At 45.6% G+C, this 24327-nt stretch overlaps 1 protein-coding gene across 3 annotated transcripts in view; it reads right to left on the bottom strand.

Annotated features, from left to right (window-relative positions):
• CELSR3 (cadherin EGF LAG seven-pass G-type receptor 3) overlaps positions 1–24327 on the bottom strand; it is an 87449-nt gene that overhangs the window by 44148 nt on the left and 18974 nt on the right. For all 3 annotated transcript variants that reach the window (XM_053377936.1, XM_053377933.1, XM_053377934.1), the window contains exon 2: positions 7458–8090. In XM_053377936.1, the coding sequence (XP_053233911.1) occupies positions 7458–8090 (633 nt within the window). The remainder of the gene's footprint in view (positions 1–7457; positions 8091–24327) is intronic.

Below are 24327 nucleotides of genomic sequence, written 5' to 3'. Positions count from 1 at the left end.
GTCATGTGGCCAGTATGACTAAGCCGCTTCTGGCGAACCAGAGCAGCGCACGGAAACGCCGTTTACCTTCCCGCCGGAGCGGTGCCTATTTATCTACTTGCACTTCAACGTGCTTTCGAACTGCCAGGTTGGCAGCAACAGGGACAGAGGAACAGGAGCTAACCCTGTCACAGGGATTCGAACCTCCGACCTTCTGATCGGCAAGTCCTAGGCTCTGTGGTTTAACCCACAGCGCCACCCGCATCCCCTAACACAAGCCAGCAATGCCTATTTGGGCTCAGAGGGCATCCTGATTCAGGGCTGAGAAAAGCGCTGTTTGCAAGACGCCTTCCTTCATCAGTCTGCTCCTTCATTTCATCCCCTTTCTGCTAAATATCAAGGATGATCTATGCAGCTATTGAAGAGGGAGCTGCCACCTCTTTAAATCTAGGAAGAGGGAATGGTGGGGCTCCGTGTAGTCCGTCCCCAGGGGAACCTGAGGCATTTCCCATTGTCTCTGAAATGAAAGCGCCCTCTCTTTGATGAGATCTGTAATGATTCCCTCCAGTCTGATACCAGGGGGAGTGAAGACGGGAGCGGGAGCCACATTTAATCTGTTACAACTGGAAAGACAGAAGCTACCTGCTTTGCAAAATATTCATGGGCTTCAAACTTCCATAGCACCAGCTGCTGCTGCTGCTGCTGTTCCTACACCTCTGGTTCTTTTTGGCTGTACCACACTAATGACCCTTTCTTGGGTCTTGAATCAAAGACATTCACCAGGTATGCTAGCTCCAGCACGGCGGGCGTGTATCCTGCTTTACAGTCCTCTATCTGAAGGGCTATCTGGTCTTCAGTTCAGAGAGAAAGACCCACAAGAAGGGAGAGCAGCAGGGGCCTTGTGGATGCTCATTAGCAGTTAGAAACTCCTGCACAGAAGAACAAGCAAACATGCAGGTCACCTGGTCGCAATCTTCCTCATTGTGGTGAGATGGATTGCATTTTAATTATAGCCCCTGTTTTGCTTCTATCTGAAGTCTCTCGCTTGTGAGCCCCAGCATGAACCTGTGGGAGCCAAGGTTAGGCAATTGCGGGTTGCTCCAATGACTCCCAAATTGCGGATATCATTTCAGGAGGCCCATTCTGTGTGATGTAGGAATTGGCCCTTTAGTGTGGCAGCATTTGCCCTCTGGAATGACCTTCCTGCTACAGATTCAACCGGCACCTCCACTCTTGTCCTTTAGCACCTTCCTACTTCAAACAGCCTTTCAAGAGGAGATTTCTTTCTATCCCAGTTTGTATCTGCACTGAAGTTGTTTTTATCTATGAAATTGTTTTAATGGTTGACGTTTCTGTTGGAAACATTTTATAGGAAACAATTCATAAATGCAAATAAATACAGAGCATCTCTTTGGCTATACCTTTGAATGTGCACATTTTATGTAAATCTGTTTCTGCCTTTTCCCTCTTACGATAGTGATGCCATTCTGGGGATAGCAATGGTGCAATGCTGAGGCTGTGCCTCTGTGTCCTGTTTGTGGCCATCCTGGAAGCATAATCTAGTTGGCAATGTGGGCAGCAGGAGAGTGGACCTGATGGACCTTTGATCTGACCCAGCTGGGCTCTCCTTGCCCCCTAATGGTCACTTCCGGTTGGCCTGCCAGTTCCAGATACTGAGCATCACCACATGGGAGTTTATAGGGTCACCAATTCACACCCCACAGATGCTGCTCATACCTTTGCCAGTTGCGAAGTAGCATGGGAGAAAGGGTAAGTGTGACTTCTCCTACCCTGTTCTCTCTCACCTATTGCAGCAGGCAATGATCAGGGAAAGCAGCGGGACTGGGCAACTCTTGACTGCCCCGGCCACTGCACAGGTGAAAGCAGCAACTCTGCGTTGTGGCCTGGTGACCCAGGAGCTTACCCACAGTAATGCTAAAAATTAGAAGAGCAGAAGCAGTGGCCCAAAAGGAAGACGCCTCATGCACGGCAAGATTGCGCACCAGGCTGACTGACTACAAAGGAAGATATTTCACAGCTGTATAGAGGAGGGGGATTTTGGCAAGCAAAGCTTGCCACGCATGGGCGAGAAAACCTGAAACCTATTCAGAAATACCAAAGGCCCTGCCTTCCTCTGCATCTGCTCACCTTATGTCTCCTGTTTTCATTGCTGTGTTGTTTTATTGGGGTTGCTTTATTGCCGATTTTAATGATAGATGTTTGAATGGGGTTGCTTTGTATTTCAGTGCAATTGATTTTTACGCTTGTAAAACTGGTCAGAAGCCTACTGAGTGGCTTACAAATTAAATAATGAATGTAAGTATTCATAATAATAACAAATAGTGAGAGTGATAAACACAGAGAATCTGATGGGAAGGCACTTTTTCATCCACCAGTCCTGTCTGTTGGGTAGGCTCAGCTCAGCACAGAGCTACTTAGCAACAGCCTGTATGGGGAGGGGCAGAATGAAAGCATCCCCTCCCTCCTCTAATTCCTCCACTGGTTCTTTGCTCTGTTCTTTTGGTCCTGTCCACTCTCCTAAGGAAATGGGGGAGATGCCAGGAAGTGACAGGGAAGCAAGTGCACATTAACCCTCCTCCTAATGTGGGCTTGCACTTCAGACGCTCAGGGTTAATTACCATTGACTTTGCTTATCTCTTCCCCAGCCAGGCTTGGAGGCAGGTCTCTCCCTCCTGGCAGGCCGAGGTGTGCAAAGCCAGTTTACCCATTGCCTCATCCTTTTATCAACCGCCAGCCCCTGGCTCCTCCGTTCCTGATTGTCTGTCCGGTGAATACGTGATCTATCCTGTAGATCAAGGGAACAGGAGGCTTGGTAGGGATGATATGCTAATAGCTGTCTCAGCTGCAAGAAACCATCCATGTGTGTGTATCTAAGCGAAATAACTGCAATGCCTATCTTCACATCCATCCTGCTCATGAAAAGACCATGTCACAATTATATGAACGAAGCCTCATTAAGCTCAATAGGCCTTCCTTTTGTGTATAAAAGGCTCAGGATCAGGCTTGCATTTCTGTAAACCATTAGGCTGCTTAAATCCTATTAAAGTCCATTCAGCTAAGTTTTACTCAGCATGGATCTACTATAAAGAATGAATATGACTGTGTTAGGTCCGTTAACTTCAACAGGTCTACTCTGGCTAAACCTTAGGTTTCTTTATATTGTTGTAATGCTGTTATAGTTTAATTACTCTTTAATAATAATAATAATAATAATAATAATAATAATTTATTATTTGTACCCCGCCCATCTGGCTGGGTTTCCCCAGCCACTCTGGGCGGCTTCCATAGAAACCAAAAATGCACTAAAATATCACACATTAAAAACAGGGCTGCCTTAAGATGTCTTCTGAATGTCAGGTAGTTGTTTATCACTTTGACATCTGATGGGAGGGCGTTCCACAGGGTGGGCGCCACTACCGAGAAGGCCCTCTGCCTGGTTCCCTGTAGCTTTGCTTCTTGCAATGAGGGAACCGCCAGAAGGCCCTCGGCGCTGGACCTCAGTGTCCGGGCAGAACGATGGGGGTGGAGACGCTCCTTCAGGTATACTGGGCCGAGGCCGTTTAGGGCTTTAAAGGTCAACACCAGCACTTTGAATTGTGCTCGGAAACATACTGGGAGCCAATGTAGGTCTTTCAAGACCGGTGTTATGTGGTCTCGGCGGCCGCCCCCAGTCACCAGTCTAGCTGCCGCATTCTGGATTAGTTGTAGTTTCCGAGTCACCTTCAAAGGTAGCCCCACGTAGAGCGCATTGCAGTAGTCCAAGCGGGAGATAACTAGAGCATGCACCACTCTGGCGAGACAGTCCGCGGGCAGGTAGGGTCTCAGCCTGCGTACCAGGTGGAGTTTATATGTTTTAAACCTTCTGTGTTTTAATTTGTGTAAGCTGCCTGGAGTCCCAGTCTGACTACCAGTGGAACATCTAAGAAGCTTGATTAATGCAACAGAAAAACTGCTGTCACAACTCTGCAACCTTTGGAACACAACAGCCAAGACCACGTAACACCGGTCCTGAAAGACCTACATTGGCTTCCAGTACATTTCTGAGCACAATTCAAAGTGTTGGTGCTGACCTTTAAAGCCCGAAACAGCCTCAGCGCAGTATACCTGAAGGAGCATCTCCACCACCATTGTTCAGCCCGGACACTGAGGTCCAGCTCCGAGGTCCTTCGGGTGGTTCCTTCATTGTGAGAAGTGAGGTTACAGGGAACCAGGCAGAGGGCCTTCTCAGTAGTGGTGCCTGCCCTGTGGAACACCCTCCCATCAGATGTCAAGGAAATAAACAACTACCTGACTTTTAGAAGACATCTTAAGGCAGCCCTGTTTTGGGAAGTTTTAAATGTTTGATGTTTTATTGTGTTTTTAATATTTTGTTGGAAGCTGCCCAGAGTGGCTGAGGAAACCCAGCCGGATGGGCAGGGTATGTATGTATGTATGTATGTATGTATGTATGAATAAATAAATAAATATTATTACAGCTCTGTGTCTATGCCTAAAGCAACCTTTTTCTTAGGACAGCATTAAGTAACACATTGGAATACTAAGCAGGTTTCCCAAGAACAAGTACACAGATATTTGATGAGGTTTCTTCAAGTATATTTTACTTCCAAACTCTAGGCATCTGCTGGAGAAATCAACATTTCAATCTCAGTTATTCCTGCAGCCCTGAGAACAACCTCTCACCCATGGTTGGTAGGGCATGAAACACGGAATCCCAGGGTCATAGTACGAACCTCAGGTTGGGCAAAAGATTCCTGCATGCAGGAGGTTGGACTAGATGAACCTTGTAGTCCCTTCTGACTCTACAGTTCTATGATTCTCATCTCCGATGACAAGCAGGCTCTGGAAACACAACCCTGATGCCTGTATTTCTAATTTGGTGCACTAAGCTCTTTTTGTAACACACAACAGTCTCCGCCCCTTCTGTTGCCATCCTAGAGCCTGCACTTTTCAGTCTTGAGCAGACTGGCATGAACGATTCCCCTGGAGGAAAGTGCGGTTGCAAAGATTTATAACTCACAGCCTGTCCATCTCTGCAATTCTCTCAATACCTTCTTTTGCAAGATAGCCTGCCTGTTGAGCCTTAAGCTGGAAACCTGCTAGTAAGTAACTAGGTCTGCTTGAAAATCTTCTCCATTGCTGCTGGCCATGTAGCCTGACTATGGAACATGGAAAGTACCTGCTGATCACCATCACATTTTCCTCTCCTCCCAGCTGGCTCCCTGCTACTCTCCACCTGCTGGCAGACGAGTGCTTACATTATAGTAAACCCAAAGCTCGAAAGCAAGAATGGGGAATCATTTCTAGCCTGCAGACCAGATATTTATCTCCCCACCCCAGCAGTGCCAGTTTTGACAGGCGGGCAGGGAACTGGATCCCACAACTCCAGCCCTTACAATAGGGATGTGGGACCTGTGGCCCTGCAGACCATCAGTCTTCCAGTTAGCCTTAAAACTCTTGAGTGAACAGCATTTTTTTAAAAAAAGATAAATAAAACATTAGCACAATATTGCTTAAAGGAAAGGTTTACAATGCTAACTTTCTAAAAGAATAAATGGGGAGGACCTGTTCATCATGGGTTCTTCCTCCTGATTAAACTCTTCCAATCAACAATTCTTATTTTAAAAATGAAATGTTAGTTAAATAACACTTACGTAAAATAACGTTAGAGATTTATAGCAAAATAATGCTAATAAAGGGGGGGACACTTTTCAGTCACTGTCATTTTAGCAACATTATTCCACCCTCACCAATTAAATGCTTCCAGTCACAAACCAACATTAACTACTTTTGTTTATGGGCATTTCATGGGTAGCAATGGGGAATCATGCTTAAATTAATAAGTGCTAGGCGTGTGTGCACCCCCCCTTTTAAAAAAAGGATTCTTTGGATTCTGCCTTGCCCACTTCCAAATGGCTGCTCAGGTGGGCTGGATCTTCCCTCCCCCACCCACAGCCGCTCTGTCGTGCCCATGAACAGGCAGAAAAAGTGCAATATCCCCAGTAGTGTAGAAAGTCAATTGCAATTCCACTTATACCTTACAGTGGAAAAGCAGTGATTTATTAGCGCTCAGAGCCTCCCGTTTGGAAGCAGCTTTGGTATAAGCTTTGGTTGGTTAGTCAGGCTTGCAGACCAATAATCCAATATCTTGCGAGAAGGTGATTGAGGGAAAGTTTTTCTTCTAGTCACAGTTGTTGTAACTTAAAGCCCCCGTAACAGAGGTTGTGCACAAACCATGCACTTAAAGGACCAAGAATCCTTGAAACTGTTGGTAGTTAAAGGTGCTGGGAATGGTAGCTCTTTGAGGGGTAAACTACAGTTCCCAAGATTCTTGAGAGCAAGCGGTGTGTTTTAAATGTGCATTTTTAAAAACGGCTATTAAAAAAAGTACCGTATTTTTTGCTCTATAAGACTCACTTTTTCCCTCCTCAAAAGTAAGGGGAAATGTGTGTGCGTCTTATGGATCGAATGCAGGCTGCGCAGCTTTCCCAGAAGCCAGAACAGCTAGAGGGATTGCTGCTTTCACCTCTTGCTGTTCTGGCTTCTGAGATTCAGAATGTATTTTTTCTTGTTTTCCTCCTCCACAAACTAGGTGCGTCTTGTGGTCTGGTGCATCTTATAGAGCGAAAAATATGGTAATAGGCAAGGTGATGATGATGATGATAATTTATCTATACCCTTTAATATTTAAAATTTAATAATAATAATAATAATAATAATAATAATAATAATAATAATAATAATTTATTATTTGTACCCCGCCCATCTGGCTGGATTTCCCAAGCCACTCTGGGCAGCTCCCAACAGAATATTAAAAACATGATAAAACATCAAACATTAAAAACTTCCCAAAACAGGGCTACCGCCCTTCAGATGTCTTCTAAAAGTCACATAGTTGTTTGTTTCCTTGACATCTGATGGGAGGGCGTTCCACAGGGTGGGCGACACTACTGAGAAGGCCCTCTGCCTGGTTCCCTGTAACCTTACAGTAACCTCAGTGTCCAGGCAGAATGATGGGGATGGAGATGCTCCTTCAGGTATACTGGGCTGAGGCCATTTAGGACTTTGAATTGTGCTCGGAAATATACTGGGAGCCAATGTAGGTCTTTCAGGACCCGTGATATATGGTCTCAGCGGCCACAAGCATGTTCTATTGCAAGAATATTCCAGGAGGCAGATCAGAGTCCAATCTCCCTCCAGCGTACATGTTTATGGGTAGTGCCTATATTGAGCCTTAATTATTATTATTTTTAAAATCAGTGTGACGAGAAACATGAACCCACACAAGTAAAGCACGTCTAGTATCCTCAGTGCAGAATGTGGGTCCCTTTGGCACAAGGACTCTGCCTGGTCCTAAGTAGGCATATGAAAGCCCCTGAGAGCAGAATTTCATTTGGGAAAACACTGCCGCTGCCCCACAGCAAGCCTCCTCTTTCGCTGAGGTTTGACCATGTCCTTACCTGTGAAGTGCTGGTGGCAGATGCAGGTATAGCCGCCCTCCTTGCGGGTGCAGACCCCTCCGTTGCGGCAGGGGTTGGAGTAGCAGAGGTTGATCTCCATCTCGCAGTAGTCTCCGGTGAAGCCCTGGGGGCAGCGGCAGCGCAGGCCCGTGATGGGGTGGATGGGCCGGAAGAGGGTGGAGACAGAGGCGATGAAGGGAGCCGAGCTGTCAAACTTGAGCACCGAGATGCACTTCATGTAGTTCTGGCAGGGCTCGCGGAGGCAGACGTTGTCGTCGAAGGGGAGCACCTCCAGCATGGAGACCGCGGTCAGAGTCATGCGCTTCATGTACAGCTGTTCCTGGAGCTCCTCCGAGCTGAAGAAATGGCCGCTGCGGGGCGCCATGGCGGAGAAGCTGACATTCAGCACCTGCCCGCCGACGTCCGTGTCATTCTGGATGTTGAAGATGAAGACGTCCTCCTTTGGGGTGGCCAGGACAGTGGCCACGCCCTCCAGGAAGTTGGCCAGGAGGGGAGAGAGGAAGCGCTCCTGCCACATGTTCTCCAGGCGCACCGTGATGCTGTTGGCCAGCATGTCCTCGGTGATGACAATGACGCGCAGGACGCACTGGGCTGTCACACTGTGGATCCCGTCTGCAGGGCAGAGAAGGGAGAGGTTAGGACAGGGGTTCGGAGGGAAGGGCTTCAAACACAAACACCTGATACAAGAGAAATTGGCTCACAAATTGAGACTGGCAAGAGGAGCAAAGCACAACAGCAACAACAGCAACAGCAACAGCAACAGAAGCAACAACAATTTATTTCATTATTATTTATACCCTGTCCATCTGGCTGGGTTTCCCCAGCCACTCTGGGTGGCTCCCAACAGAATATTAAAAACACGATAAAACATCAAACATTAAAAACTTCCCAAAACAGGGCTGCTGCCCTTCAGATGTCTTCTAAAAGTCAGATAGTTGTTTATTTCCTTGACATCTGATGGGAGGGCATTCCACAGGGTGGGTGCCACTACCGAGAAGTCCCTCTGCCTGGTTCCCTGTAACCTCACTTCTCGCAGTGAGGGAACTACCAGAAGGCCCTCGGAGTTGGACCTCAGTGTCCAGGCTGAACAATGCAGGTGCATATCTTTGCGGGAGAATGGCAGAGCTTTCTTCCTTTTACCAATCCTCCAGCAAACCGCAGACCAGTTCCAAAGCTTGTGGGTCACTTAACAGGAATGTGTTTTTCAGAAGTACACTGCTAAAAGCTGTGGTGTTATATATGGTAATATGAGTTTTGCATACTGTATTTTTTTGGGGGGGGGGTCTCTGAATGGGGAGGGAGGAGCAGAGGTTCTGGAAGTGGATTATCGCAAGCGCCCACAAATCAAGAGCATAGAACACTCTGTCCCCCATAAAGGCAGCTAAAGGGAACAATGCACATGTGGAGGGTCACTTCTGATATGGTGAACCAATCATCGGATGAAACCAACCAAGAATACTACAGCAACTTAAGCACGAACTGTTTTAGTCTAAGCTTTTGTTGAATAGAGCCCACTTCATCCAATGCATCTCACAGACGCGTACAGGTGGAAAAAGGCAGGTGATTCGTGTGAATTCCTTCCACCTCCTGCAGCTTCTATACAATGATTAAAGTTGCAGGAGCCTGCCCTCTTTGGCATTGGACCAGCCTAGCCAGCAGGAGAATCCTATGAGCGGAGTTCTACTCTCAGGTAGTTATGGCCCAAGTTTCTACAATAAAGTATATAGCTATGGTGGAACAGACACAAGTCACGCCCATATCATGCATTTAAAGCACTCCTAATGCACATTTAAAGTGCATGGCTCCCCCTCCCCAAATAATCCTGGGAACTGTAGTTTCGCCTTCACAGAGCTACAGTTCCCAGCTGCCTTAACAAACAAGAGTTCCCAGGATGCTTGGGGGGACGACTGCATACTTTAAACACACTTTAAATAAGGCATAGGCAAACTCGGCCCTCCAGATGTTTTGGGACTACAACTCCCATCATCCCTGACCACTGGTCCTGTTAGCTAGGGATGATGGGAGTTGTAGTCCCAAAACATCTGGAGGGCCGAGTTTGCCTATGCCTGCTTTAAATATATAGCGTGGATGTGGGACTGGTGTTTCTAATGCACACAAGTTTTTCACACATCAAAATGCCACCCCATATTTCCCCACCCCCATTTAATCCAGGGAAAATCCAATAAGAAAGAAGTCTGTTGCCAGTTACTGATTTGCCACAACTCAATGGCTCGCTTGCAGTATTAAACTCACACCTGAAAGCACCAGGGGAATTTAAAAAGGGGGTGGCTCTGGGCTGTTCACAGCCATATGGACAGGGATGCATTGGAATGGAAGGTGAGGCCGTGTGCTGGGGAAAGTGGAAGGCAAAGAGCTGTGGCTCAGTGGTATAACACCAATGGACTAATCCTCTGTTTTGGCATAATACTGTTGGCTATTTGCAGTTTAGTAGCACAGAGAGCTTGCTGGGGAGACCATGCATTAAAAAAAGGGGGACTCAAAAATAACTTAAACAAGCTTTTAATTACAAAAACTCCTTTTACACTAAATACATAAACAAACAAACATGACCCAACCACCAACCCATCCCCCAGGGTAATGGGAGAGCTAGGTGCTGCTCCTTATATACTACACCCAAATGCTGACACACCTTAATCAAATACAACTCAGCAGTACCTGCTATGTTTCACAGCTGTAAAGCTGGGTCTCGTTATCTTGCTCTGGCCCTTGCTCTGGCCCCTTAAAGACATACACATCGGGTGGAACAATGATGAACCTTTACATTTAAAGAAACCATTCAACATTTCCCCTGCGGTTCATCATTGTGGAATAAAAACATAAAGCATACTTTGTACATGTCTTTCATGTGTAACCTTTGGAAGTGCTTTAGTAAAAATGTCCGCAATTTGATTGTCACCTGGAACATATTCAAATACAATCATTTCGTCAGCAATTAGTTTCTTTACAAACTGTAAATGTAATCTTAAAACTCTAGTGTGCTGCGTATTGGTTTCTGAACATAGGATAGCAAGTCTGCTCTGGGAATCAAGGTAAACTTTTACTGGTAGTGTTACTTGCATCTGTAGGTCTGCAAATACTTGCAGATACCATTCTACATCACGAGTGGCCTGAACGCATGCACATAATTCACTCTCTGTTGTGGAGAGACAAATAATGGTTTGTGTCTGGGACTTCCATTCAAATGGACAACCGTTATAACAAAACACCATACCAGACACACCCCTGCAATTATTTTGTTCCACTGCATGAGATGCATCGCAGAAAATTTCAAAACCTTTGTCAATACATGTTGTAAACTGCAACCTATAATGTTTGGTGTGTTTAAGGTACATTACCACTCTCTTAAGAGCAGAGAAACATTGTGTAGTAGGCTTTTCCACAAATTTTGCCAGAAAGTGAAAAGCATAAGTTATATCTGGTCTTGAGATTCTTTGAATGAAATTTAGCTTGCCTATAGCAGAACGATACAAAGTTTTGTTAGGAAATGGCTTATCTTCACCTGTAAAGGTGAAACCACACACCATAGGCGTTTCCTTCCCATTTGCATTTTCTAAACATAGCATTTCAACAAGATCATCAATTTTTGCAGTTTGATGAACCAGAAAAGATCCATTTTTGTCTTTCTCAATTTGCATGGATAAGTAATTTTTAGCTATGCCTAATTCCACCACATCAAATTTCTTCTGTAACTGTGATACTACCAGTTCATATTCCTGTTTAGTTTTTGTAGAAATTAACACGTCAACTACATACACACATATTTTTGTTACAGAGTTTGCCCTTTCCTTTATAAACACACAGTTGTCTGCCTTTCCTTGTGAAAAACCAATATCCAGCAATTCTTTTGCTAAAGTTTGGTGCCAATTCCTTCCACTTTGGTGCAGACCATAAAGGGATTTATTTAATTTGCATACCAAACCTTCAGTGGCGTCTATGCCTTCAGGAACACGCATAAAAATTTGTTCTTTTAAATCTGCAAACAAATATGCAGTTTTTATATCTAGGTGATAAACAGAATGTCCACGTTGTGATGCATCTTTTAACAAAAGCTTAACTGTTTCATATTTTACGCTTGGTGAATAACACAAATCATAATCTTCGCCTGGAATTTGTTGAAAACCCCTAGCAACTAGTCTTGCTTTGTACCTTACAACTTCATTTTTGTCATTCATTTTAACTCTATAAACCCATTTTGAATCAATAAGTCTCATATCTGGGGTTTGTGGTACAAGAGACCAAGTGTTATGCTCTTTTAAAGAAGCTATCTCAGAGTTCATAGATTAATACCAATTTGCAGCTTGTTGCTCAGGTAATTTCTGAACACCATTGTAGCTTTTTGGCTCAAAAACTGCCTTATTGGCATACACAGTATTAAAATGTTCATCTGCAAAACGTTGTGGCTTCTGTCTCTTTCTATCTGAACATCTCAGTCCGGAAGGAGAGTCAGACTCCTCAGACTTAATGGGACTAAGTGAACCACTAGTTTCAGGTTGTAAATCATTGTCAGATTGAAGAGATGCCTGTAGGCTAAGCTCACGGTCAGAAAACTCAAGAGAATCTAACCTCCCCTTGGGTGCCTGTGACTTTAAATCATCAAACAAATTTTCAGATTCAACAGGCTTTTTGTCTTTTTCCATTAATTCAGAAGCACCATTTCCTGCTGCTGCTGCTTCTTCCTCTTCTTCCTCAGTATTATCTATACCATCAGTATCTTGGAAGACAGCAACTCCATTCCAATTTACAGTTTGTATCATGTTTCTGGTAATATGAAATTCGCCAGTTGCTGGTATGTAAATTCTGTACGCCCCCTGCTGGTAGCCCATTAATTTTCCCTGGACACTACGTTCACCCAATTTCTGCTTAGTGGGATAATGCATAATTACATCTGAACCCCAAATGCGTAGGTATTTCAGATTAGGGCGTTTTTTAAACAGCTTCTCATAGGGGGTGACATCTAAACCAGAATGATAACTGCGATTTCTAACATAACAAAACGCATTAAGCGCTTCAGCCCAAAAGTCTTTGGGCAGATTAGCATCGTGCAGATACGTTTTAACCCCTGCCTGTAGGTCACGCTGCACAACTTCAACAAGCCCATTTTGCCAGGGACTTCGGGGGCAAGATAACTCATGAGTAGTCCCCTGCGCTTCCAGGAATTTCTCAAAATCCTCAGAAACAAATTCCCCGCCCCGGTCAGAAAACAGGTTCTTAATTGGTTTGTTAAAGTGCGTTTTTACCCAGTTGCAAAAAACTTTGTACTTCTCAAATGCTTGGGACTTCTCAGCTATTGCATAAGTCCAACAATATCTACTATACTGGTCTATCAGAGTAAGCCAGTACTTAGAACCTCCTAATGATGGTGGGAGTGGCCCAACTAAATCACAATGTACACGCTCAAATGGCTCAGTTACTTTCCTATCTGAGCACCTACCCTTGCGTGCAACCTTAATCTTATTCTTGCAACAGGATAGACATTGCATAAAGAATTTACATGGTTTTAAGTTGAGGCCATTAACAATATTCTTTGTCTTAATTACATCAGCAAAATTCAGGTGTCCCAGAATTCTGTGTGCCTCATGGACACACCCGGAATGAGGCCTTACATTCCTCAACCCCTGGCTTGACTGTGCTGCTCTGCAGTTTATAGGCAATTGTGAGTAGGTGCGAAAATACAGTCTATATAAACCATCAGATTCCCGGGCATACAATAGACATTTGTTCCCATCTAAAAACTCACACATTGACTTTAAGAAACGCACAGTTATGCCTTGACGAGCAAAGCACCTTACTGACAATAAATTGTCCACTGACGGGCAGTAAATGCAGTTCGCTATTGTAATGTTTAAAGAGTCAAGTTTAACAGTACCCCTGCCAAGCGACTGCAAGACTTGTGAATTAGCTAAATGTACATTACCAATTTCCTCTTCGAAAGAAATAAACAAGCTTCGATCATTGCAAACGTGCTGGGATGCTCCTGAGTCGATAATAAAAGACCTCCACCTGGCATCTTTAATTCTTTTACGATCTGTTGTCCGAGCATGAAAAGCTCGCAGCTCGTTTCTGTCTTTACGGTGCGATGTTGGCTGCTGAGATGACAACCGTGACTGACGAACAGAAACAGGCTTGGGAGTACTTTGCTTTCTTTTGGCTCTGCAGTCCTTTGCAAAATGTCCTTGCTTATTGCAGAACCAACAACGCTTGGCAGCTTTAAATGCAGTCGTATGACCACAAGTTTGCATATGGCGTTCCTCATTACTTCTGGAAATAGGAGTGCTTATGGCACAAGCCTCCCTTCTGTCCAACTCGCCCATTAATCTTGCCGTTACCCCTTCCACAGATAATTGTGCTGGTGGAACGGCAGATATCTGGCTAGCTATACCACCGAAGTCCTCATTAAGGGAACAAAGAATGATAAAAACATACTGAATATCAGGTATGTCCATGTCCCTTCAAATTAATTCGCCGCGTATTGCCTCCAGACGTCTCAAGTGTGCTGCCAAATCACCACCAGGCTGCAACTTCGTCTGGTACAACTGCTTGAAAAACATCAATGCAGATGCTGACTCTTTTCTAACATGCACTGCTGCAAGACTGTCCCACATTTCTTTGGCAGTTTTCTTATTCCTTATATAGACTACTTGCTGGTCGCTGACTGCCAAATTAATTATCGCCCTGGCTTTTGCATCTCCTTTCGACCAAGCATTAGTCACAGGGTCAGGAGGGTCATCAGTTACATAGGTCCATACTTCTCTAGAGGTCAAAAGCGCCTCCACCCGAAAAGACCATAAACTATAGTTCTCATCTGTTAGCTGTGGGAAGACCAGAGCCTTCTCAGCTTCAGGAACCCGGTCAACCATTCTGGAACTCTTCCAGACCCACAGAACTACGCTAACAGGAGAAGGTGTTTTCAAACCTTTCTCAGAGTCCAAAAATATGCAGTCATCCACTCAGCAGCTGGGCCCATAACCAAAGATGTTGGCTATTTGCAGTTTAGTAGCGCAGAGAGCTTGCTGGGGAGACCATGCATTAAAAAAAAGGGACTCAAAAATAACTTAAACAAGCTTTTAATTACAAAAACAAAAACTCCTTTTACACTAAATACATTAACAACCAAACTAGACCCAACCACCAACCCATCCCCCAGGGTAATGGGAGAGCTAGTTGCTGCTCCTTATATACTACACCCAAATGCTGACACACCTTAATCAAATACAACTCAGCAGCACCTGCTATGTTTCACAGCTGTAAAGCTGGGTCTCGTTATCTTGCTCTGGCCCTTGCTCTGGCCCCTTAAAGACATACACATCGGGTGAAACAATGATTAACCTTTACATTTAAAGAAACCATTCAACAAATACAGCTCCCTCTGTCCCTGTTAGCCATCTATTGGTATTAATTGCAGCTTCCAGACTCCAGAGGTTCAGACCAGAGGAGAGAACTGGGTCCCTGCGGCATGCTTCTCCGCAGCCTGCACAAACTTCTGCAAAAAACATTGCTAGAATCTCGTGAGCGATTTGCCTTGAAATACATCTTTCGCCTGTAAGCTCTTCAGGGCAGGGTTGTTGCTTATGGATACTCAGCAAGAGACGGAGGAAATTTACAGGACTGTAGCAATGTTTTACAATCACCATAAGGAGCCTTGCCATTCACCACCAAATGGAGTACTCCATCTTCAGACTTAACTCGCATGCTATTTGTCACTTTGTCTTAAAACACACACACACACCAAGTGCTCTCCAGCTAGTGGCTTTGCTTGCCTTGCGATTGCCAGCTACCCTTCTCTTCCTGGAGCAGGACGGGGGCTGTAGGAGGGTTAGGGAAGGGGTAGAAATTAAATACCGTTCACAGCTAAAGGCAAACCTCCCTCCTTGTCCCAAACACACCCAAACCAGCAAGGACAATTAACTGGAGCCCTGAAGGGTTGTACAGTGGTACCTCGGGTTACAGACGCTTCAGGTTACAGACTCCGCTAACCTGGAAGTAGTACCTCAGGTTAAGAACTTTGCTTCAGGATGAGAACGGAAATTGCGCGGCGGCACAGCAGCAGCGGGAGGCCCCAATGGCTAAAGTGGTACCCCAGGTTAAGAACGGTTTCAGGTTAAGAACGGACCTCCAGAACGAATTAGGTTCTTAACCCGAGGTACCACTGTACTGTTATGGGGCCCCCAACGAGGTCTGGGTAACCAAATGGGGTTGTTTACAACAACCTTTACAACATCTGTGCTACTAACCCTTAAGCTGTGAGATAGTTGAAATATATGCAACAAAAAATCAATTTGAGTTGTGCAACTCAAATTGCGTCTTCTAGACCCATTTTTTAAAAAAGCAATGTGGACCAAAGTTGTTCCTGGGGTCCTTCCAGGATTAGGGGCCCTGAAACCTAAGCTTCATTAGTTTCATAGTAGATCAGCCCCTGACCTAGCTGTCTAGGCAATCTAGGACTGTGGACCTGTGCCCCATCTCAAACATTGAAGTCACAGCATAGGAGCCTCCCCACCTTCTTAAACTTCCTTGTCTGACTGTGCAATCAAAGACCTGAAGGCTCCTCTCTAACTGTTCCCTTCTAGCATGGTGATAACAGTGGGAGTAACTCAGGGGATTCCAAAGACACAAATCTCTTTGAGAGCACCACAGCCTCCCCAGACTGAGACCCAGCACAGCTCTTTTCCTGTCTCCTTCTACCCTCTCTCTGGCTGCCCGGTCTCCTCCTATCAACTCCCCCCACAAGTCACTGGCCCCTCCCCCTGGGTCATCATCCTCCCCACCTGCCTCCTCGGCCCATGCATCTCCCCACTTCTCAGGCTCCTCCCATCGCTGACACTCATTCACACTTTCTGGAACAGTACACAAACTGAAACACAGCCATCCTTCAAAATTTGCACTTCTCCGAATTTTGCAATGCAACTCTCCAGTCGAGTGTACAAAAAATGCATATACTAGGGTAAAGTGTGCATTAAAACACATATATTAGTGAAAGTGGCATTAAAATGCATTATTGGAGGGGAATGTTTTTGCAAAAACGAGTATTTTTCGCAAAATTGCGGACGAATGCTTTTATTAGGAGAAGTTTGCTAGTGGATTTTGAACGAGGAATTTAGAATAAAATCACATACGGGTGTCGAAATGTGTAGAACTGAACTTAAGATTGGGGGGGGGTGAGAAATGGAGAGAAATGGTTCAAATGGTAGCATTCTGGGTAGATCTAGGAAGAACCCCTGCCTGAAACCCTGGGAAACTGCAGTCAGTCAGAGCATATCCCAATATAAACCAATGCCTCAGCTTGGTCTAAGACAGATTCTCATGTTTCTACACTTGGACCTGTGTTATGGACAATTGTTTCTCTTTGCTGGTGCCCTCTTTCCTAGCTTGAACCTCCCCCTTTCTCTGACAGTCCCCGACAATAGCTGTAGTGAGAGGGAGAGAGAGAGAAAGCAGGGAGAGATGGCATGACTGTGATGGAATGGTCCCCTCCTGGAAAAGAGTTTCTGAGGAATAAGAAGTCAAGCCATTACTCCCTGCCCATATGTCTTTGCTCTCTTTGTGCTTTTATTTATACACATTTCATATTTTCTCCCGCAGCTGAAAAATGGCGAGGTGCAGCTGTGGCTATTTATAACCAGAGTGTGTGCTCCTCTCAGCTATAACAAAGCACCACGGGACATCCAGCCAGAGCGGCCAACTGCATTAGCAGAACTCTGCGCCCTCGGCAATGCGCTGTGGTTGCACAACAGTTATAATGGTGCCCGCAAGTGTCAACAGGTAGCAAGCTGCCTTAACTCTGCACAGAGGACTTTTTGAGTTAGCACCAGGTGGGGGAGAGAAGATTCTAGGAACATATAGGAAGCTGCCTTATCCAGAGTCAGGTAAAAGTAAAAGGTAAAGGACGCCTGGATGGTTAAGTCCAGTCAAAAGCGATTATGGGGTGCAGCGCTCATCTCACTTTCAGGCCGAGGGAGCCGACATTTGTCCACAGACAGCTTTCCAGGTCATGTGGCCAGCATGACTAAACCGCTTCTGGCGCAACGGAACACCGTGACGAAAACCAGAGCGCACAGAAATGCCATTTACCTTCCCGCTACAACGGTACCTATTTATCTACTCACCCTGGTATGCTTTCAAACTGCTAGGTTGGCAGGAACTGGGACAGAGCAATGGGAGCTCACCCTGTCGCGGGGATTCGAACTGCCAACCTTCCGATCAGTGGTTTAGACCACAGTGCCACCCACGTCCAGAGTCAGACCATTGTTCCAGCTGGCCCAGTATTGTCTGCACTGACAGGCAGAAGCTCTCCAGGGTTTTAGGCAGGAACTCTTTCTCAGCTCTACCTGGAGACCTAGGGGATACAACTCAGCTGCTCTATGGCCCTCTCTCACAAATTCCACACGGCGGAGTAGCGGATTACAGGCGTGCTCCCAGTTCAGGATGCCAGTCGCTCCCCTCCATCCCCTGCTCCTGGTTATCCATTTCCCCCTCCACAATCAGTCAACATTCTATTATTCTATTATGAATTTATAAGCTGCCCTTTATCTGAAAATCACAGGGCAGTTAAAAACATAACAATGCAAAACAAGAACACAAAATACGTAATACACAATAAAACAAAAACAAACCAATAATGCCTCCTCCCACATTCTATGGCCACTGAGCATGCTCAGTCCTGATTAGGCTGTTCAGGGGCTTCTGCAAACTTTGGGATTCTCCCAAGCCTTCCAATACTTCCCCTTTGGGCCTAGGTGCTGCTGCTTTAGCTACATAAGCCATGGCACTCATGTGCCACACTCTGAAAACACCAGGAATTATACCTCCCCAATCCCAGATTGCCCTGTTCTAAAGGTTTTTGTGATGAATTCTGCATGCTGAGGTGTGCTGCAGGACTTCTGAACACTGTCTCTCCAATAGCAACTCCCCATGCCTACGGGGCCTTCTTTGTGGCAGCCCCAAAGCTGTGAAACTCACTCCCAATAGAGTCTTTTGGACTTACACCATAAGTCTTTGGTTGTGCTCCCTGTAAATTGTGTTATTAGTTGTATTTGTTTTATGCATTGATTGCTGTCATTTTATGGTTTGTTGAATATTCATTGTTTCATTATTGGATTTTGTTTTATGTCACCTGCTCTGGGACCTGAAGGGGGAGAGTAGGTAAGAAATACCAGAAATAAGCTGCTCCAACTCTTAGCAATGTGATTCCACACAGCCCCACGCAGAAAACTGCTTACATTTCCCCCATAGATTACTCTATGTATACTGGTACTTGCTGGGAACCAGATATGCAGCACAGTTCAGAGGCTCACGTGGGTGTAGAGGAGAGAGAGAGAGAGACTAAGATTGGTAGGGTAGGGTGAGAAGACTGCGTCCGAATTGGTAGGGTAGGGTTAGAAGACTGTGTCCAAATTTTTATTAGTATTTCCCCCTATCATTCTCTGACAAGCTCACTCAAGGTAACTAGCAAAGCAAAATACACATCATGCTGACAAGGACTGATGAGAATTGTAGTCCAAGTCACCTGAAGGACACTAGGTTGAGGAACGCTGCTAGAAGCTATGAATCAAAAAAAAATCCAGCACACTCCTAAAAAACATGATAAACTGTTTAAAAAATATGTATATTTTAAAAGCCTTTTTGCAACTAATTTCTAGCAGCAACCATAGTGACAACATTGACACAGGTCAGTTACCTTGCAGTAGGTGGAAGGTAGACGAGTCTTTTCCTTTAGCATGGATATCTAGAATGTGAGCCCTTCCCCAAGCACCCAAAAAGTTATGTGCACCCAGTTACTGTAGTTCAGTCAGGCTTCATTCAACTGGAAGATGCTCAAGAGCTTGACGAAACTAATGATTCTTAAGATGCCATTAACATATCTAATAAAGTTCTTGCCAAAGTGTTTTTATGATTCCACACTCTCCCAGCATATGAAGAACAGATGCTTTAGATGAGTCACAGCAACAACAGCCACAACTTGTCACTCCATTAGCAAACAGGCACAGTGGAGTCCAATAAGCTCTGTGGCAGTATCATCAACACAATTAGTTCAAAGCGAGGATCAGAACAGAGGATTGCATGTTCTGCAATATTACAGAGGAACGATTAAAAAAAAAAGTATTAGAAACAGCAACACAGTGTAGTCAGGACTTTCAAAGGGTACCTCCTGACTGGCGTTGTTGTTGCTGCTGTTTGCAGGGTTGTATCCTGCATTGTGCCACTAAAACAATATTTGTGCATCAGTGGTGGATTTATCCTGGACTGTCCACACATCATTTCCCTTCATGAGTTGCTCCTGCACTGTCATAGCATCATTGTCTCTTGCCCTGCAGTGGGACAAAAGTGGGATAACATCCAAATATTTGTAATATAAAAAGTTACAGGAATTCAGTGTGCGCTCGTTGGTCAACAGAGCATTTTGTCCGCCCTAGAACCTTTGCAGGCACAAACAGTTCTGGAAAGTGGGATTCCATGGAACTGCCCTGATACTGTCACAAGCAAGAAATCACCACAACTACACAATAAAAAAAGACACCTGGAGAGTCTCTGTGTTCATTTCCTCTCCCACCTTCAAAGCTTATAGGCCACTGTGGTAGAGTTGGAATAAAACTTTGCAACTGAAATACATGCACATTCTCTTCTCCATGTTTGCCATTACATCCTTTCCCTCTCTTGTCTCATCTATATTGAATTTTAGACTGTAAGCTCTTCAGGGCAGGAGTCCTTTTCTTTCTGGACTTTGCTAAGCATTTGGATGGTGTTAAATAAACAAGCAATGCCTTAGGAGGCATTACGATAGATTGAATAGGGGGGCTCATTTATTGCATCGCTCATAACAAGACATTCTGTGAATAGAACTCGTGAGGTGGCCACGGATATGGGCATGGAATCATCCAGTTAGAGCACTGACCCAAGTTTGGGGGAGATCCAGAGTTCAAATCCCACCTACCCACGAAGCCCCCTGGGTGACTTTGGCCAGTTACCATTGCTCTGCCGAAACCGCCCCGTGATCCTTGGATAAAGAGCAGTATAGGCATTTAATAAATAAACAACCTTCCAGGGTTGTTGTGAGGATACAACAGGGAGGGGGAGAGCTGTGTACCCCACCTTGAGCACCTTGGAGGAATTGTGGGATATAAATGTCCTCATAAATAAATGACACAGAAATCATCATTTGCGGTTTGAAAAACAAAGGGGGAATGTCCCCTCCTTCCTGACCCTATATTAATGGTGCCACTGCAGAGATGCAATTCTGAGACGCATCTACAGACTACTCCAATGGATTGTAATACTGGAGGCAGCGCCTTGTCAACTGCATAATTATACCAAACTCGGTAGTTTTGAGCACTTAAAAATATATATATGGTGACCGTACGTGACAGAAGAGACCTTGGAAGAGGTGCTAAGAGAGGGCTGGCAGGCTGAGCATCTTCAGCAAGCCATACAGGTACATCTCTGTGTCAGCATCCCACTCCTCCTGTTCCCAGGTTGAAGCCTGGCAATGAAAAGTGGCTCAAGCTTAAGCCCTGGGCTCTGTCACCTAAGCCAGCTTCCTCAATAGACTTGTGACAGGAAAAGCCCGGGGGTCATGAGCTGTTAACACGGCGCATAGGGAGGCATTGTATTGCAGGGACGGCACAGCGGGAGCATCTTTTCCTCTCCCCTCTCTATGCATGAGCTGCCAGCCCTGCAGAATGGCAGATAATTGCATCTGGTGTCTCCCGCAGCGCTGACATAACCTAGACTTCAAGGCAGAGCACACAACAAATGGGCCCTGTCTGCTGGGGAGACCCACAAGGGGGTTCATGCTCCACTTGTCACGCTGGACGGCAGGCTGCAAGGGAGGATCGTCTGGGGAGCATAGAGGCCGGCTCCCCGCCACCACCCACAATGCTTTGGATTGCAAAAGGCAGCAACATCCAATGCAAAACCCCACCTGCGTTTCAGAGAGATGCACAGGCAGGTGTGTGGATTAATCCCGTTTAGCATGCATATAGGGCTCCAGGCACTTTGCAGCCTCCCTATACAGTGGTACCTCGGGTTACATATGCTTCAGGTTACATACGCTTCAGGTTACAGACTCCGCTAACCCAGAAATAGTACCTCGGGTTAAGAACTTTGCTTCAGGATGAGAACAGAAATCGTGCTCCGGTGGTGCGGTAGCAGCAGGAGGCCCCATTAGCTAAAGTGGTGCTTCAGGTTAAGAACAGTTTTAGGTTAAGAACAGACCTCCGGAACGAATTAAGTACTTAACCTGAGGTACCACTGTATAGGCCAATATTCGAGAGGGAATGTATTTGTTCAGCGACATCCCAAAAGTTATCATGTAGGGTATGTTATACGCATTACACAGATGACAGGCTGGGAGGCTTGCCTAGGGCCACCTAGTGAGTTCATGGCTGATTGGGATTTGAGCGGAGGATTTTCTGTCTGACAGCTCAGGTTAGCCAGCACACTCCACTAACTTGCCCCCTGCAGAAGCTGCAAATGCATTTCCCACATTCTATCAATGCACCGTTTTTTAAAAGCAGCCAGAGGCATTAGAGCTGGAAGGGAATGGGGATCTGAACACAGGCTGGACTGCCTTTCCTAAGAGAGGTCCTCTGCACCATGACGTCTTTAATGCATTAGCTCACATCATCCATGGGATTGCTAAACACCCTTGAAGAGGTGTCTCTAGAATAGTAAACCAATACAGAAAGCTCAGGCAATCGGCCAATGCTGCATGCTCCCGAGGAGGTTAGGGCTTTGTCAAAAGGCAGAGAAGATTCCCCCCTGCCGCATCTCAGGCCAGGAAATGTTTCACCCGCTGAATGTTCACTTTATTGTGTGACTGTTAAAGATCTAAAAGAAGGTGCTAACCTCCTGAGGGATTCAGTGAAATGACCTCCTAAATACAGGACAGAAATAGGGGGGGCTGCCTTATACTAGGTAAGGTTATTAGATCCATGTGGCTCAGTATTGTTTGCTCTGTTGCCTGTTCATTTCAACAGGACACGGCAGGGACTGAAGCTGAGGTCTTCTCCATGCAAAACATGTGCCATGCGGTCAAGTTGTGCTCCATCCCTTAAATGGGCCTTGTTCTCCAGCTGTTCTGGACTATGATTCTGGTCAGACTCATGACCAAAAATAAGGGGGTGATGGGGACTGTGGTCCAAAACATCTGGGGAAACCAGACTGGGTAAGGCTGCCTTAAAGCAATCAGGCCCTGAACTTGAAATCAAAAGCAGCTCTTGCATTCTGCCTGATATCCCACCTGCAGCTGCAGTAATGGCTGACGTTTCCAAAGAAGTCGGCTTTTCCTGCACCTCAATTGCTACCTTCAAGACCTAATCCATTCCTATATCAGAGGTGGGAGTAAGCTAGGCAGGACTCCGCTGCTGATCAGAATCCATTTCTGATGGACAACCAAGTTGTAGAATGTTCGCACAGAATGCTGGATTTGGCAGTCTTTTATTAACATTTTCTTATTATTATTTATTAAATTTGTATACTGCCCTTCATGTAAAGATCACACCCAAAGATCACAACATAAAAATACAAAACAAGAACACCAAAGAATACATAATAAAAACAAAAACATACCCCCAAAACCCTGTCTTCACAAACACATTTAAAACAGCCATAAAATGTTAATCAGCTAAAGATCTGATTAATTAAAGGCCTGATAGAGAAACATTTTCACCTGGTGCCTAAATATATGTAACAAAGGTGTCAGGTAAGCCTCCCTGGGGAGAACATTCCGCAAACGGGGAGCCACCACAGAAAAGGCCTGTTCTCGTGTTGACACCCTCCAGACCTCTCAAGGAGGCACATGAAAAAAGGCCTCAGATGATGATCAGAGGGTCCAGGGCTGTTCATATGGGGAGAGGCGGTCCTTGATCTGATCCAAGGCAGCACACATAGGATCAGTTTGTCGTGTCTATTGACTCCAGAGTAAAGGATCACAGCCTTCATCATATCCATTGATTTCAATGGGCCTACTCTGAGCATGCCTAAGCACTAGATATGGCCCTACCTTTCCTCCTCAGGTGTTCATGGTTCAGGAACATCTCTGTAAGGGAACTTGGTCCAAGTCCCCCTGTAATACACCCCCCCCCATCTCTGGGTGGCTCCCAACAGAATATTAAAAATGCAATAAAACATCAATCCTTAAAAACTTCCCTAAATGGGGCTGCCTTCAGATGTCTTCTAAAAGTCAGATAGTTGTTTGTTTCCTTGACATCTGGTGGGAGGGTGTTCCACAGGGTGGGCACCACTACCGAGAAGACCCTCTGTCTGGTTCCCTGTAACCTCACTTCTTGCAGTGAGGGAACCGCTAAAAGGTCCTTGGAGCTGGGGGTGGAGACGCTCCTTCAGGTATACTGGGCTGAGACCATTTAGGACTTTACAGGTCAGCACCAACACTTTGAATTGTGCTCAGAAATGTACTGGGAGCCAGTGTCCAGAGTGAACAATGGGGGTGGAGATGCTCCTTCAGGTATACTATCATGTTTGCAGAATTTGGTAGAAGCAGAAACAGCCAGCCATGGATACGGCCAGGGTAATAAGCAAGGGTGCTTCCATCACAGCCCCCCAAAGCACCCCAGTCCCCCACACTCTGAAGCTGCTCTAATGGGAACCAATGTACCAGGAAGGAAACAGTGTTGTAAAAGAGAGAGAAACGCCCTCCTTCTGCTGACCCCAAGAGCAGCCAGTTGATGGCACCCCCTCCATGTACGGCTCAGGTCTGATTGTTTCCTTCTCCCTTGGCAGCCACAGAGCCCAGACACAAGCGCTTTGATTCCTCCCGTTCCTGTTTGAAGTTAACGGCTCAGGAAGATTTAAGGATGGAAATAGCTCTTCCTTC

The sequence above is a fragment of the Podarcis raffonei genome, chromosome 2 (assembly GCF_027172205.1).
Source record: "Podarcis raffonei isolate rPodRaf1 chromosome 2, rPodRaf1.pri, whole genome shotgun sequence".
NCBI lineage: Eukaryota > Metazoa > Chordata > Lepidosauria > Squamata > Lacertidae > Podarcis > Podarcis raffonei.
This window is presented reverse-complemented; position numbering and strand designations above follow the sequence as displayed.